The sequence below is a fragment of the Salvelinus alpinus genome, chromosome 11, assembly GCF_045679555.1.
Source record: "Salvelinus alpinus chromosome 11, SLU_Salpinus.1, whole genome shotgun sequence".
In the NCBI taxonomy this organism is placed as follows: Eukaryota; Metazoa; Chordata; class Actinopteri; order Salmoniformes; family Salmonidae; genus Salvelinus; species Salvelinus alpinus.
Window position 1 is genome coordinate 72,967,889 of NC_092096.1, and position 18,229 is coordinate 72,986,117.

Consider the following 18,229-nt stretch of genomic DNA (forward strand, 5'->3'; position numbering starts at 1 on the left):
GTGTCCATCATCATATTATAGAAGATGACCTGGGTGTCCATCATCATATTATAGAAGGTGACGTGGGTGTCCATCATCATATTATAGATGACGTGGGTGTCCATCATCATATTATAGATGACGTGGGTGTCCATCATCATATTATAGATGACGTGGGTGTCCATCATCATATTATAGAAGGTGACGTGGGTGTCCATCATCATATTATAGACGGTGACGTGGGTGTCCATCATCATATTATAGAAGGTGACGTGGGTGTCCATCATCATATTATAGGTGACGTGGGTGTCCATCATCATATTATAGATGACGTGGGTGTCCATCATCATATTATAGGTGACGTGGGTGTCCATCATCATATTATAGGTGACGTGGGTGTCCATCATCATATTATAGAAGGTGACGTGGGTGTCCATCATCATATTATAGATGACGTGGGTGTCCATCATCATATTATAGAAGGTGACGTGGGTGTCCATCATCATATTATAGATGACGTGGGTGTCCATCATCATATTATAGATGACGTGGGTGTCCATCATCATATTATAGGTGACGTGGGTGTCCATCATCATATTATAGATGACGTGGGTGTCCATCATCATATTATAGATGACGTGGGTGTCCATCATCATATTATAGATGACGTGGGTGTCCATCATCATATTATAGGTGACGTGGGTGTCCATCATCATATTATCGATGACGTGGGTGTCCATCATCATATTATAGAAGATGACGTGGGTGTCCATCATCATATTATAGAAGATGACGTGGGTGTCCATCATCATATTATAGATGACGTGGGTGTCCATCATCATATTATAGAAGGTGACGTGGGTGTCCATCATCATATTATAGAAGATGACGTGGGTGTCCATCATCATATTATAGAAGATGACGTGGGTGTCCATCATCATATTATAGAAGATGATGTGGGTGTCCATCATCATATTATAAAAGGTGACGTGGGTGTCCATCATCATATTATAGATGACGTGGGTGTCCATCATCATATTATAGAAGGTGACGTGGGTGTCCATCATCATATTATAGAAGGTGACGTGGGTGTCCATCATCATATTATAGATGACGTGGGTGTCCATCATCATATTATAGAAGGTGACGTGGGTGTCCATCATCATATTATAGAAGGTGTCGTGGGTGTCCATCATCATATTATAGATGATGACGTGGGTGTCCATCATCATATTATAGAAGGTGACGTGGGTGTCCATCATCATATTATAGATGACGTGGGTGTCCATCATCATATTATAGGTGACGTGGGTGTCCATCATCATATTATAGATGACGTGGGTGTCCATCATCATATTATAGAAGGTGACGTGGGTGTCCATCATCATATTATAGATGACGTGGGTGTCCATCATCATATTATAGGTGACGTGGGTGTCCATCATCATATTATAGATGACGTGGGTGTCCATCATCATATTATAGGTGACGTGGGTGTCCATCATCATATTATAGATGACGTGGGTGTCCATCATCATATTATAGGTGACGTGGGTGTCCATCATCATATTATAGATGACGTGGGTGTCCATCATCATATTATAGATGACGTGGGTGTCCATCATCATATTATAGGTGACGTGGGTGTCCATCATCATATTATAGAAGGTGACGTGGGTGTCCATCATCATATTATAGAAGATGACGTGGGTGTCCATCATCATATTATAGAAGGTGACGTGGGTGTCCATCATCATATTATAGATGATGACGTGGGTGTCCATCATCATATTATAGATGACGTGGGTGTCCATCATCATATTATAGAAGGTGACGTGGGTGTCCATCATCATATTATAGAAGGTGACGTGGGTGTCCATCATCATATTATAGATGATGACGTGGGTGTCCATCATCATATTATAGGTGACGTGGGTGTCCATCATCATATTATAGATGACGTGGGTGTCCATCATCATATTATAGATGACGTGGGTGTCCATCATCATATTATAGAAGGTAACGTGGGTGTCCATCATCATATTATAGATGACGTGGGTGTCCATCATCATATTATAGATGACGTGGGTGTCCATCATCATATTATAGGTGACGTGGGTGTCCATCATCATATTATAGATGACGTGGGTGTCCATCATCATATTATAGGTGACGTGGGTGTCCATCATCATATTATAGAAGGTGACGTGGGTGTCCATCATCATATTATAGAAGATGACGTGGGTGTCCATCATCATATTATAGAAGGTGACGTGGGTGTCCATCATCATATTATAGAAGATGATGTGGGTGTCCATCATCATATTATAAAAGGTGACGTGGGTGTCCATCATCATATTATAGATGACGTGGGTGTCCATCATCATATTATAGAAGGTGACGTGGGTGTCCATCATCATATTATAGAAGGTGACGTGGGTGTCCATCATCATATTATAGATGACGTGGGTGTCCATCATCATATTATAGAAGGTGACGTGGGTGTCCATCATCATATTATAGAAGGTGTCGTGGGTGTCCATCATCATATTATAGATGATGACGTGGGTGTCCATCATCATATTATAGAAGGTGACGTGGGTGTCCATCATCATATTATAGATGACGTGGGTGTCCATCATCATATTATAGGTGACGTGGGTGTCCATCATCATATTATAGATGACGTGGGTGTCCATCATCATATTATAGAAGGTGTCGTGGGTGTCCATCATCATATTATAGATGACGTGGGTGTCCATCATCATATTATAGGTGACGTGGGTGTCCATCATCATATTATAGATGACGTGGGTGTCCATCATCATATTATAGGTGACGTGGGTGTCCATCATCATATTATAGATGACGTGGGTGTCCATCATCATATTATAGAAGGTGACGTGGGTGTCCATCATCATATTATAGATGACGTGGGTGTCCATCATCATATTATAGATGACGTGGGTGTCCATCATCATATTATAGGTGACGTGGGTGTCCATCATCATATTATAGAAGGTGACGTGGGTGTCCATCATCATATTATAGAAGATGACGTGGGTGTCCATCATCATATTATAGAAGGTGACGTGGGTGTCCATCATCATATTATAGATGATGACGTGGGTGTCCATCATCATATTATAGATGACGTGGGTGTCCATCATCATATTATAGAAGGTGACGTGGGTGTCCATCATCATATTATAGAAGGTGACGTGGGTGTCCATCATCATATTATAGATGATGACGTGGGTGTCCATCATCATATTATAGGTGACGTGGGTGTCCATCATCATATTATAGATGACGTGGGTGTCCATCATCATATTATAGGTGACGTGGGTGTCCATCATCATATTATAGATGACGTGGGTGTCCATCATCATATTATAGAAGGTAACGTGGGTGTCCATCATCATATTATAGATGACGTGGGTGTCCATCATCATATTATAGATGACGTGGGTGTCCATCATCATATTATAGGTGACGTGGGTGTCCATCATCATATTATAGATGACGTGGGTGTCCATCATCATATTATAGGTGACGTGGGTGTCCATCATCATATAATAGATGACGTGGGTGTCCATCATCATATTATAGAAGGTGACGTGGGTGTCCATCATCATATTATAGATGACGTGGGTGTCCATCATCATATTATAGATGACGTGGGTGTCCATCATCATATTATAGGTGACGTGGGTGTCCATCATCATATTATAGATGACGTGGGTGTCCATCATCATATTATAGGTGACGTGGGTGTCCATCATCATATTATAGATGACGTGGGTGTCCATCATCATATTATAGAAGGTGACGTGGGTGTCCATCATCATATTATAGATGACGTGGGTGTCCATCATCATATTATAGATGACGTGGGTGTCCATCATCATATTATAGATGACGTGGGTGTCCATCATCATATTATAGGTGACGTGGGTGTCCATCATCATATTATAGATGACGTGGGTGTCCATCATCATATTATAGATGACGTGGGTGTCCATCATCATATTATAGAAGGTGACGTGGGTGTCCATCATCATATTATAGATGACGTGGGTGTCCATCATCATATTATAGATGACGTGGGTGTCCATCATCATATTATAGGTGACGTGGGTGTCCATCATCATATTATAGATGACGTGGGTGTCCATCATCATATTATAGAAGGTGACGTGGGTGTCCATCATCATATTATAGATGACGTGGGTGTCCATCATCATATTATAGATGACGTGGGTGTCCATCATCATATTATAGGTGACGTGGGTGTCCATCATCATATTATAGAAGATGACGTGGGTGTCCATCATCATATTATAGATGACGTGGGTGTCCATCATCATATTATAGGTGACGTGGGTGTCCATCATCATATTATAGGTGACGTGGGTGTCCATCATCATATTATAGAAGATGACGTGGGTGTCCATCATCATATTATAGATGACGTGGGTGTCCATCATCATATTATAGAAGATGACGTGGGTGTCCATCATCATATTATAGATGATGACGTGGTTGTCCATCATCATATTATCGATGACGTGGGTGTCCATCATCATATTATAGAAGATGACGTGGGTGTCCATCATCATATTATAGGTGACGTGGGTGTCCATCATCATATTATAGAAGGTGACGTGGGTGTCCATCATCATATTATAGATGATGACGTGGGTGTCCATCATCATATTATAGATGACGTGGGTGTCCATCATCATATTATAGATGACGTGGGTGTCCATCATCATATTATAGATGACGTGGGTGTCCATCATCATATTATAGATGACGTGGGTGTCCATCATCATATTATAGATGACGTGGGTGTCCATCATCATATTATAGATGACGTGGGTGTCCATCATCATATTATAGGTGACGTGGGTGTCCATCATCATATTATAGAAGGTGACGTGGGTGTCCATCATCATATTATAGGTGACGTGGGTGTCCATCATCATATTATAGAAGGTGATGTGGGTGTCCATCATCATATTATAGAAGGTGACGTGGGTGTCCATCATCATATTATAGATGACGTGGGTGTCCATCATCATATTATAGAAGGTGATGTGGGTGTCCATCATCATATTATAGAAGGTGACGTGGGTGTCCATCATCATATTATAGATGATGACGTGGGTGTCCATCATCATATTATAGAAGGTGACGTGGGTGTCCATCATCATATTATAGAAGATGACGTGGGTGTCCATCATCATAAGAAGATTAAATTGTCGTCCACGGCATTCTTTCTGTACCCTATAGTAGGTGGTATACTGCCCCAGATCATAGTGGTGGGAGGAGGACGAGGAAGAGGAGGAGGGTAAATTACCTGTATAGTAGGAGGTATACTACTGCTCCAGATCATAGTGGTGGGAGGAGGAGGACGAGGAGGAGGGTAAGTTACCTGTATAGTAGGAGGTATACTGCTGCCCAAGATCATAGTGGTGGGAGGAGGAGGACGAGGAAGAGGAGGAGGGTAAGTTACCTGTATAGTAGGAGGTATTCTACTGCCCCAGATCATAGTGGTGGGAGGAGGAGGACGAGGAAGAGGAGGAGGGTAAGTTACCTGTATAGTAAGAGGTATACTACTGCCCCAGATCATAGTGGTGGGAGGAGGAGGACGAGGAAGAGGAGGAGGGTAAGTTACCTGTATAGTAAGAGGTATACTGCTGCCCCAGATCATAGCAGCAGGAGGAGGGGGCGGAGGGAATCCCGCAGAAGCCCCGGGGAACCAGGTGTTGGACGCCAGCGGCTCAGCTGATAGGATGGTGATCTCTGGACGGCTTTAATAACATGGAGAGGACATCAGCACGCCACAGGCCAGAGGCATGTAATCAAAGCTCAATCTATCATGATGAAAACACCAGAAAGCCAGAAGTAGGGTGTAACTGATCTGGATCTGGATCTGATCTGGATCTGTATCTGATCTGTATCTGGATCTGGATATGATCTGGATCTGAACTGGATCTGGATCTGATCGGTATCTGATCTGTATCTGGATCTGGATATGATCTGGATCTGATCTGATCTAGATCTGTGAAATGCGTCACTAAACTCAGCTGTGAAACTTACCTCCTGTCTCTGGGGTTGCTCTCGCTCGGGGAAGTGGATCTAGTTGACGCTGAGGCAGAGAAACACCGTTTATTTAATGGATTTTTATTTAACCAGGAAGTACTATTGACGTCTGAAAACCTCTTTCACAAGGGACAGACAACCTGGTCAAGAGGGGCAATGTAACCAATACACTCATTATAAAGCTCATAACATAAGATGGCCTCGTCATAATGCCGTGTTCAAAACAACTGGGAACTTGGAAATCTCAGACTTCCGACTTCAGCGCGATCAAGACAATTGGGAACTCAGAAAAAAAAAAAAAAACAGGTACAACTGCCAAAAAAATCGTTTTTGAATTGTCATCCAACTCGGGAACTCAGGCATCTTTTCTAGAGCTCCGACTTTCCGACCTGAAAATCACTGACGTCACGATTTGACCTCGTATTCTTCCCAGTTCCCAGTTGTCTTGAAAGCGGCAAGTGCTACGAACACCAGGGAAAGATTATAGCTTATATAGGTATATGTATAACACTAACAACAGTTCCCTTAGCCTACACACTGATCTTGGGTCAGTTTTGCATTTTTTCCCCCACTAACGATTAAGGTTATGCTAGGTTGAGGGGAAGCTGATCCCAGATCTGTACCAAAGGGGGAAACTTACAGACAAGTCATCAGTTGTTGTGTAGAGTAATACAGGAAGAGTAAAAGACACTCACTCCTCTTAATGGCGGCCCTGATGGAGGACAGAGGTCCTTGGCTGGAGGAAAGGAAGAAGGAAAGAATCAAGGGAAAGAGATGTCATTCCTTCATTCACCTGCTATTTTCAGTACAGAATACACAGTGCAGGTTTCCTTACAGAAACACAGCTAGGGTGTGTGTGTGTGTGTGTGTGTGTGTGTGTGTGTGTGTGTGTGTGTGTGTGTGTGTAGCAAGGTAATAATTAATATGATGACAGTTATCTGTCAGAACTCACCTCAGTCTGTGTTCCTTCTGCCTCTCTGAGAGCGAGAGGAGAGAAAGAGAGGGAGAGAGAGAGAGAGAGAGAGAGAGGGGGGGGAGAGAGAGACAGAGAGAGAGAGGGGGGGAGAGAGAGAGAGCGAGAGAAGAGAGAGAGAGAGAGAGAGAGAGAGCGAGAGAGAGAGAGGGAGAAAGAGAGAGAGAGTGAGAGAGAGAGAGAAGAGCACAGTTACTGAGAGAAGATTAGCTACAGGTTACCTGGCCACTCTTACTACCCTGGACATAATCAGCTTCCAACAGGCGTATTCCCCCTGTAACTCCCCTATTCTCAAGTCAACTTACCTTGTCCAATAGAATAAAGATAGATAACTCCCCCCTGGTCCAATAGAATAAAGATAGATAACTCCACCCTGGTCCAATAGAATAAAGATAGATAACTCCCCCCTGGTCCAATAGAATAAAGATAGATAACTCCCCTCTGGTCCAATAGAATAAAGATAGATAACTCTGCCCTGGTCCAATAGAATAAAGATAGATAACTCCCCTCTGGTCCAATAGAATAAAGATAGATAACTCTGCCCTGGTCCAATAGAATAAAGATAGATAACTCTGCCCTGGTCCAATAGAATAAAGATAGATAACTCCCCTGGTCCAATAGAATAAAGATAGATAACTCCCCCCTGGTCCAATAGAATAAAGATATATAACTCCCCAACATCTACAGTTCCTCTGTCACTGCTGGATAAAACTTTACAGCAGAACTCCAGCAGTTCTAATCTCTTCCAGAATGTAGTAAACTGAAGAACCAGCGGTTCTGGTGGATCCAACCTCTTCCAGAATGTAGTAAACTGAAGAACCAGCAGATCTGGTGGATCTAATCTCTTCCAGAATGTAGTAAACTGAAGAACCAGCAGATCTGGTGGATCTAATCTCTTCCAGAATGTAGTAAACTGAAGAAAGTCAACTGCTGTCCAACAGAACTCTCTCTCTCTGGGTTCCAGAAAGCAAGGCTGAACTACTCCTTAGCGCTGTCTGTGTCCCAAACGGCAACCTATGTAGTGCACTACAGTGCATTCGGAAAGTATTCAGACCCCTTCACTTTGTCCACATGTTGTTATGTTTACAGCCAAACTGAACAATCGGGGAGAGAAGGGCCTTGGTCAGGGAGGTGACCAAGAACCCGATGGTCAATCTGACAGAGCTCCAGAGTTCCTCTGTGGAGATGGGAGAACCTTCCAGAAGGACAACCATCTCTGCAGCACTCCACCCATTAGGCCTTTATGGTAGAGTGGCCAGACTGAAGACACTCCTCAGTAAAAGGAACATGACAGCCCGCTTGAAGTTTGACAAAAGGCACCTAAAGACTCTCAGACCATGAGAAACAAGATTCTCTGGTCTGATGAAACCAAGAATTTAACTATTTGGCCTGAATGCCAAGCGTCAAGTCTGGAGGAAACCTGGCACCATGGTGAAGCATGGTGGTGGCAGCATCATGCTGTGGGGATGTTTTTCAGCGGCAGGGACTGGGAGACTAGTCAGGATCGAGGGAAAGATGAACAGAGCAAAGTACAGAGCGATCCTTGATGAAAACCTGCTCCAGAGGGCTCAGGACCTCAGACTGGGGCGAAGGTTCACCTTCAAACAGGACAGTGACCCTAAGCACACAGCCAAGACAACGCAGGAGTGGCTTCGGGAAAAGTCTTTGAATGTCCTTGAGTGGCCCAGCCAAAGCCCGGACTTGAACCCGATTGAACATCTTTGGAGAGACCTGAAAATAGCTGTGTAGCGACGCTCCCCATCCAACCTGACAGAGCTTGAGAGGATCTGCAGAGAAGAATGGGAGAAACTCCCCAAATACAGGTGTGCCAAGCTTGTAGCGTCATACCCAAGAAGACTCAACGCTGTAATCACTGCCAAAGGTGCTTCAACAAAGTACTGAGTAAAGGGTCTGAATACTTATGGAAATGTGATATTTCAGTTTGACATTTTTTATAAGTTTTCTTAAATGTCTAAAAAACAGTTTTTGCCTTGTGATTATGGGGTATTGTGTGTAGATTGATGAGGGGGAAAAACTATTTAATAAATTTTAGAATAAGGCTGTAAAGTAACAAAATGTGGAAAAAGTCAAGGGGGTCTGAATACTTTCCGAATGCCCTGTAGATAGGGTGCCATTTGGTACACATCCTAATTGCTCTCAGTGTAAATGCTTTAAGTTTCATTATGCATGAGCTATAATGCATTATAACGCTGATATGAAGGATTTATCTTGGACCTTATGAATATCCACCAAACAGCATGTCAGGCTTCACCACATTTGCTAACTCTGTGTGTGTGTGTGTGTGTGTGTGTGTGTGTGTGTGTGTGTGTGTGTGTGTGTGTGTGTGTGTGTGCGTTTGTGTGGGTGTGTGCATGTGTGTGTGTGTGTGTGTGTGTGTGTGTGTGTGTGTGTGTGTGTGTGTGTTCTGAGAAGAGGTTCCAGGGAGAGCTCACCCCAGGAATGCAGAGGGTAGGCCCTGCCAGGACACACACACACACACACACACACACACACACACACACACACACACACACACACAGAGAGAGAGCGTTAGCGAATGTGGTGACTGCAGACTGCATCTAGGCCTAGTTCTTTTCACTCTGGCCAGAGAGCAATTCTACTTGACGCCTGCAGGATGTGTCTTCCCATGACTGTCAGCCTGAAGGAATGTGACGATTTGTTGTGTTTTGCATCCTCCCTAGCCGTGTTTGAAACAGCATCCTATTCCCTATGTAGTGCACTATTTTTGACCTGGGCTCTGATCAAAAGGAGTGTGCACTATCTAGGAAATAGGGTGCCATTTGGGACGAACCCCTAGTCCTCCTCCTATCCAACAGAGACCAGCCAACCCTGACCAGGTACCAAATGGAAGAAAACGTACTGAAACGGGACTGACTGAACAAAGTAGAAACCCTCGTTTTTGTGTTCCGTTGCAAAATGTTTTTCTACAGTGTGCACTAATGAATATAACCAGAGATTGTGTGGAAGGTTGTTAGGTGAGATATTTTACCCGCAGATGAGTTGTTCGGTCTGGGCTGGCGTCTTATAACAGGTTCCCTCGACTCTCCTCTCAAACTCTCCTGCTCCTCGTCCTCCGTTCTCCTTGCCTCAGCCATCGCACAGAGACAATATCCTAGTTTGGGAACGAATACGACTGGCTAGTGTTACAACTCCAATACAATGGATAGCAGAAACATTTCCCGAATTACTCGAGAAACCGAATAGCTGCCGAAGACGTGCGCGAAAAGCTCCCCAACTTTTACCAAAACAATACAACAACTCTCATAACTTTTCATAAAATAAGTAATTCGCCACCGTTGGTATTGTGTAAAACTATTATCAAAAAATGAAAAACAATAGTTATTTGTTGATAATAATAGCCGGAGAGACATTCGAATAATAGTTTGTCTGGCATCTCTCGCTCCAAGACGTGTGTGTCGTGAGCAGCAATAGTGGAATCGGCGGTTCGCCTTCAAATTAAAAGTTCCCCATTGATAGTGATGCAAACGGATGAAAATAGTGGGAATCGTGCCACTAGATCATGTTAAACAAGATTGGAATGTTGTTATATAAAAACAACAAAATACATTATTAGTTAATTTTATACAAAAAATATACAAATCTGTTGAATTCGCTGTGGATGTATCGTCTTCAGGATTGCATATATATATATTACACACTTTGCATATATATATTGTCACGCCCTGACCTTAGAGATCCTTTTTAAGTCTCTATTTGGTTTGGTCAGGGTGTGATTTTGGGGTGGGTATTCTATGTTCTATTATTTGTATTTCTATGTTTTGGCCGGGTGTGGTTCTCAATCAGGGACAGCTGTCTATCGTTGTCTCTGATTGAGAAACATACTTACGTAGCCCTTTAACCCCACCTGTCTTTGTGGGAAGTTGACTTTGTTTTAGGGCACATTGCCTTTGAGCTTCACGGTTTGTTTTTGTTAGTGTTTATTGTTTTTGTTCGGCGTCATTTTTATTAATAAAAGAAAATGTACGATCACCACGCTGCACCTTGGTCCTCTTCTTGTCACGGCCGTGACGTGTATACACTGCTCAAAAAAATAAAGGGAACACTTAAACAACACAATGTAACTCCAAGTCAATCACACTTCTGTGAAATCAAACTGTGTTCCCTTTATTTTTTTGAGCAGTGTATATTGTAATTAAACAGGCAGGGAGCAGGTCTCGAACCCTCAACCTTCTAGCCCGAGGTCCGGAGCGCTTTCGACTGTGTCGTAAAATCATACTCGAACGGCAGAGTCGATTTCCACGCTTATAAACCCAGGGTCGTTACAATATATATATATATTACACTGTAGTGTACAGCCTTACCTATGGATCTGGGGTATCAGCCTACTCAGTGACACCCACAGAACACAACCCACAGAACACAACCCACAGAACACAACCCACAGACCACAACCCACAGAACACAACCCACAGAACACAACCCACAGACCACAACCCACAGAACACAACCCACAGAACACAACCCACAGACCACAAGCCACAGACCACAACCCACAGAACACAACCCACAGAACACAACCCACAGACCACAACCCACAGAACACAACCCACAGAACACAACCCACAGACCACAACCCACAGAACACAACCCACAGACCACAACCCACAGAATACAACCCACAGAACACAACCCACAGAACACAACCCACAGACCACAACCCATAGACCACAACCCACAGAACACAACCCACAGAACACAACCCACAACCCATAGACCACAACCCACAGAACACAACCCACAGAACACAACCCATAGACCACAACCCACAGAACACAACCCACAGAACACAACCCACAGAACACACCCACAGACCACAACCCACAGAACACGACCCACAGAACACAACCCACAGAACACAACCCACAGAACACAACCCACAGAACACAACCCACAGACCACAACCCACAGAACACAACCCACAGACCACAACCCACAGAACACAACCCACAGAACACAACCCACAGACCACAACCCACAGACCACAACTGTCAATAAGTGTCACTGATATCCAGGATATTTGTGCTTTGTGTTTTACTATGTGCTACCACAACAAATGTAGCTAAAGAAAAATTATTATTCTACTTCTTAATGTGCCAATGTTTAATGTACCAATGTTTAATGTACCAATGTGTAATGTACCAATGTTTAATGTACCAGTGTTTAATGTACCAGTGTTTAATGTACCAATGTTTAATGTACCAATGTGTAATGTACCAATGTTTAATGTACCAGTGTTTAATGTACCAGTGTTTAATGTACCAATGTTTAATGTACCAATGTGTAATGTACCAATGTTTAATGTACCAATGTGTAATGTACCAATGTTTAATGTACCAATGTTTAATGTACCAATGTACCAATGTTTAATGTACCAATGTGTAATGTACCAATGTTTAATGTACCAATGTTTAATGTACCAATGTTTAATGTACCAATGTACCAGTGTTTAATGTACCAGTGTTTAATGTACCAATGTTTAATGTACCAATGTGTAATGTACCAATGTTTAATGTACCAATGTTTAATGTACCAATGTGTAATGTACCAATGTTTAATGTACCAATGTTTAATGTACCAATGTACCAATGTTTAATGTACCAATGTGTAATGTACCAATGTTTAATGTACCAATGTTTAATGTACCAATGTGCCAATGTTTAATGTACCAATGTACCAGTGTTTAATGTACCAGTGTTTAATGTACCAATGTTTAATGTACCAATGTGTAATGTACCAATGTTTAATGTACCAATGTGCCAATGTTTAATGTACCAATGTGTAATGTACCAATGTTTAATGTACCAATGTACCAATGTTTAATGTACCAATGTGTAATGTATCAATGTTTAATGTGCCAATGTTTAATGTACCAATGTGTAATGTACCAATGTTTAATGTACCAGTGTTTAATGTACCAATGTTTAATGTACCAGTGTTTAATGTACCAGTGTTTAATGTACCAATGTTTAATGTACCAATGTGTAATGTACCAATGTTTAATGTACCAATGTGCCAATGTTTAATGTACCAATGTGTAATGTACCAATGTTTAATGTACCAATGTTTAATGTACCAATGTACCAATGTTTAATGTACCAATGTGTAATGTACCAATGTTTAATGTACCAATGTGCCAATGTTTAATGTACCAATGTTTAATGTACCAATGTTTAATGTACCAATGTACCAGTGTTTAATGTACCAGTGTTTAATGTACCAATGTTTAATGTACCAATGTGTAATGTACCAATGTTTAATGTACCAATGTGCCAATGTTTAATGTACCAATGTGTAATGTACCAATGTTTAATGTACCAATGTTTAATGTACCAATGTACCAATGTTTAATGTACCAATGTGTAATGTACCAATGTTTAATGTACCAATGTGCCAATGTTTAATGTACCAATGTTTAATGTACCAATGTTTAATGTACCAATGTACCAGTGTTTAATGTACCAGTGTTTAATGTACCAATGTTTAATGTACCAATGTGTAATGTACCAATGTTTAATGTACCAATGTGCCAATGTTTAATTTACCAATGTGTAATGTACCAATGTTTAATGTACCAATGTTTAATGTACCAATGTGCCAATGTTTAATGTACCAATGTGTAATGTACCAATGTTTAATGTACCAATGTGCCAATGTTTAATGTACCAATGTTTAATGTACCAATGTTTAATGTACCAATGTTTAATGTACCAATGTACCAGTGTTTAATGTACCAGTGTTTAATGTACCAATGTTTAATGTACCAATGTGTAATGTACCAATGTTTAATGTACCAATGTGCCAATGTTTAATGTACCAATGTGTAATGTACCAATGTTTAATGTACCAATGTTTAATGTACCAATGTACCAATGTTTAATGTACCAATGTTTAATGTACCAATGTTTAATGTACCAATGTTTAATGTACCAATGTGCCAATGTTTAATGTACCAATGTGTAATGTACCAATGTTTAATGTACCAATGTTTAATGTACCAATGTACCAATGTTTAATGTACTAATGTTTAATGTACCAATGTTGTTCCTGGAATGTACATTTTTTTTAAATGACGTTTATCTGAAAATGTGATTACAAGTGACAATTCATATGTGTACTTGCTCTGTATAGAGGAAAATGTGTAGGCAAATTGCTTTGTGTTATCATGTCCGTCTTTACTAGTAATGTCTGGGGTGCATGTGTAACGGATGTGAAATGGCTAGCTAGTTAGCGGGTACGCGCTAATAGCATTTCAATCGGTTACGTCACTTGCTCTGAGACCTGAAGTAGGGTTTCCCCTTGCTCTGCAATGGCCGCGGCCTTTGTGGAGCGATGGGTAACGATGCTTCGTGGGCGACCGTTGTTGATGTGTGCAGAGGGTCCCTGGTTCGCGCCCGGGTCGGGGCGAGGGGACGCCGTAAAGTTATACTGTTACATTGATGCTGTTGACCCGGATCACTGGTTGCTGCGGAAAAGGAGGAGGTTGAAAGGGGGGGTGAGTGTAACGGATGTGAAATGGCTAGCTAGTTAGCGGGTACGCGCTAATAGCATTTCAATCGGTTACGTCACTTGCTCTGAGACCTGAAGTAGGGTTTCCCCTTGCTCTGCAATGGCCGTGGCCTTTGTGGAGCGATGGGTAACGATGCTTCGTGGGCGACCGTTGTTGATGTGTGCAGAGGGTCCCTGGTTCGCGCCCGTGTCGGGGCGAGGGGACGACGTAAAGTTATACTGTTACACATGGATTACATAGCTGTGATAAATATTGCAATGATTATTGCACATGCTACAAGTCCCACTCCGATGGGTTATTTGATAGTGCAAGACAGCCTTTGATCCCATTATCTGAAACGTCTCGTAGTTCAAGGACGATATCGTTTCTATTCTTGCCGTTAACATCTGCCTGGTTTTCACACCGACTACAAATTAGAAAATCTAGACTGCGACACTCTAGCTACGACACCAATATGCGTGAAAGCTGTTCACAGTTCACTGAGAAGGCTGACACCCCATTTCATGGACACCAGATCCATAGGTAAGGCTGTACATTGCAATAGACGTATGCCCCCAATGCAATTCTGAAGTCAACATCCACAGTGCGATTTCAACTTTTTTTGTGTCAAATTAACTCATTATTGTCTTTTGTTTAATTTATATAACAACATTCCAACTTCATTTAGCATGATCTAGTCCAATTGTGGCATGAATCCACTATTTTTATCCTTTTGCGTCGCTTTCAATGGTGGCTTTTATTTTGAAGGCGATCCGCCGATTCCACAATTGTTATTTAAACTGATGTTGTTCAGGATACAGGGGTCTCTCGAAGCACGTTCCCACGTCTTTACGTCAGAGCAGCAAGAGGTCGAAGGGGTCGGCACTAGTGGGTCGTAACTATTTACCACAGCCACAAAGTCATAAACTTCGCCTATTTCTAAACTGCCTCTTCTTAAAATGGGATTTAAAACCTAACCCAAACATTAACCACACGTTTAATCCTATGCCTAACCTTCAATTAAGACCAAAAGGCACATTTTTGTTTTAATTAATTTTACGATATAGACAATTTTGACTTTGTGGCTGTGGTAAGTAGTGGAAACTGAGGTATATGGATAAGAGAGCGAGAGAGATCACGACAACAAGGGAACTCGCGAGGTCAAATGATAACGTCAGTGATCTTCAGGTCAGATATTCAGAGCTCTATAAAAATACCAGAGTTTCCGTCAATAAAATCAGAGTTGGATGACCGTTCAAAGCGATTTTGACCAGTCTGAGCTTGTTTTTTTTTTTATCGGGTTGCCAGTTGTCGTGAACGCAATGAAAGTCAGAGGTCGGAGATTTCCAAGTTCCCAGTTGTTTTGAACGTAGTGGCGCTAAATCGTGACTTGCCATGTTGAAATATGTAAACAATTACTTAGTTGTGTTTCTAAGATATTGCTCAACAGTTTCATGAGAAGTTGTGCTTGACAGTTCGTTTTAGTTTGCTATTTTGCACTGAAGTAGCCTTGGTCTAAACACCCCTCCCGTGACTGCAGACATACAGGACAGTTAAAGTAAGGAGTACTAACGCTGTTAAACGACTGGCTTGGTCACCGACATGTTTAGACTGGTGGAGAATAATGTGTTATTCTGCTACTGTCTGTCAGGCATACAGGCCTATGGGTCCAGGTTCCAAAAGGGGATGTTCGGCAGTCCCCATAAGAGAATCATTTTTTTGGGGTTCCAGGTAGAACCCTCTATTGAAAAGGGTTCCAGGTAGAACCCTCTATTGAAAAGGGTTCCAGGTAGAACCCTCTATTGAAAAGGGTTCCAGGTAGAACCCTCTATTGAAAAGGGTTCCAGGTAGGACATTTGGTTCCTTGGATTGTTGTGTGGAACGTACATTTTTTTTTTTTTTAGGTTCCAAAGAGGTTCTGAGAACATTTTACTATGGTTTCCCTGAAAGTTTTCCTGGACGTTTTATTAACGTTCTGAGAAGGGAAATTATAGGTTATTTGAAGGTAATTAAAGATCATGCTGATAACATGTTTCAATAAGACTTTTAATAACACTGCTGGCTTAGTTTGGTTGGACTGTTTTGAACTCCCAGCACAAAGAGGACATACAGACATTAATTTCGGGTTGAATGCATTCAGTTGGACAACTGACTAGGTATCCCCCCTTTCCCTTCCCTATAATCTTCTCTTCTCTAGTCAAGGAATTTGTCCACTACGTCACCAGCATGCCATGTTTTTTTAAACTAATACAAGGCTGTTCATTTTCATGTATTCAAACAGACCTAATTTCAAAAGGTATATGTTTTTAAATAACATTCTTAGAACGTTCCTAATGTTTTCTTGTGGTTTTTAATTTAACGTTTTTTTTTTTTTTTTTTTAAGACTTTAAATAGAACCATGAGGAAAACGTTATGCTGAAGTAGTACTGAAATTCCCACCTCAGAAACACATGGTTCTCAGAACGTTATGTGCTAGCTGGGTAACCTGCACCATTCCCAGATTGTTGTGGGAAGGCTGTATGCAAAATAACCATAGGACAACCACGCTCTAACAAACATATGTACTGTATGTGGTGTATTGTTGTCTCTACCTTCTTGCCCTTTGTGCTGTTGTCTGTGCCCAATAATGTTTGTACCATGTTCTGTGCTTTTACCATGTTGTGTTGCTACCATGTTGTGTTGTTACCATGTTGTTGTCATGTTGTGTTGATACCATGTTGTTGACATGTGTTGTTGCTACCATGCTGTGTTGTCATGTGTTGCTGCCTTGCTATGTTGTTGTATTAGGTCTCTCTTTATGTAGTGTTGTCTCTCTTGTCGTGATGTGTGTTTTGTCCAATATTGAAATGTTTTAACCCAGCCCCAGTCCCGGCAGGATGCCTTTTGGTAGGCTGTCATTGTAAATAAGAGTTCTACGTGCAACCAATAAGAGTTCTACCTGCAAGAAAAAAGGGAGGTTCTATGGAGACAGCCGAAAAAAACCTTTGTGTCACAGAAAAGCCAAGAAGATCATCAAGGACCTAGTCTCTAAGGTGCAGGGTAGAGTACCGGGTGGTAGCCGGCTAGGACAGTGACTAAGGTGCAGGGTAAAGTACCGGGTGGTAGCCGGCTAGGACAGTGACTAAGGTGCAGGGTAAAGTACCGGGTGGTAGCCGGCTAGGACAGTGACTAAGGTGCAGGGTAAAGTACCGGGTGGTAGCCGGCTAGAACAGTGACTAAGGTGCAGGGTAAAGTACCGGGTGGTAGCCGGCTAGGACAGTGACTAAGGTGCAGGGTAAAGTACCGGGTGGTAGCCGGCTAGGACAGTGACTAAGTTCAGGGCAGGGTACTGGGTGGAGTCCGGCTAGGGATTGCTATTTAACAGTCTGATGGCCTGGAGATAGAAGCTGTTTTTCAGTCTCTCTGTCCCTGCTTTGATGCACCTGTACTGTCTCCTCCTTCTAGATGGTAGCGGGGTGAACAGGCCGTGGCTCGGGTGCATAGGTGATAGGCTAATTGACATCATTTGAGTCAATTGGAGGTGTACCTGTGGATGTATTTCAAGGCCTACCTTCAAACTCAGCGCCTCTTTGCTTGACATCATGGGAACATCAAAAGAAATCAGCCAAGACCTCAGAAACAAAATTGTAGACCTCCAC

At 42.1% G+C, this 18,229-nt stretch overlaps 1 protein-coding gene across 2 annotated transcripts in view; it reads right to left on the reverse strand.

The window, feature by feature from the left end:
• Window positions 1-10,604, reverse strand: part of LOC139534768 (SH3 domain-containing protein 19-like) — a 53,601-nt gene extending 42,997 nt beyond the window's left edge. Inside the window, exons 1-5 of one of the 2 annotated variants that reach the window (XM_071334195.1) lie at window positions 10,074-10,604; window positions 7,043-7,067; window positions 6,786-6,826; window positions 6,088-6,136; window positions 5,663-5,798 (exon numbers count right to left, since the gene is read on the reverse strand). In XM_071334195.1, the coding sequence (XP_071190296.1) occupies window positions 5,663-5,798; window positions 6,088-6,136; window positions 6,786-6,826; window positions 7,043-7,067; window positions 10,074-10,179 (357 nt within the window). In that variant the 5' untranslated portion in view covers window positions 10,180-10,604. Of the gene's footprint in view, window positions 1-5,662; window positions 5,799-6,087; window positions 6,137-6,730; window positions 6,827-7,042; window positions 7,068-10,073 lie in introns of both variants that reach the window. The other variant, XM_071334196.1, reaches the window with a different exon arrangement.
• Window positions 10,605-18,229: the final 7,625 nt, after the last annotated feature.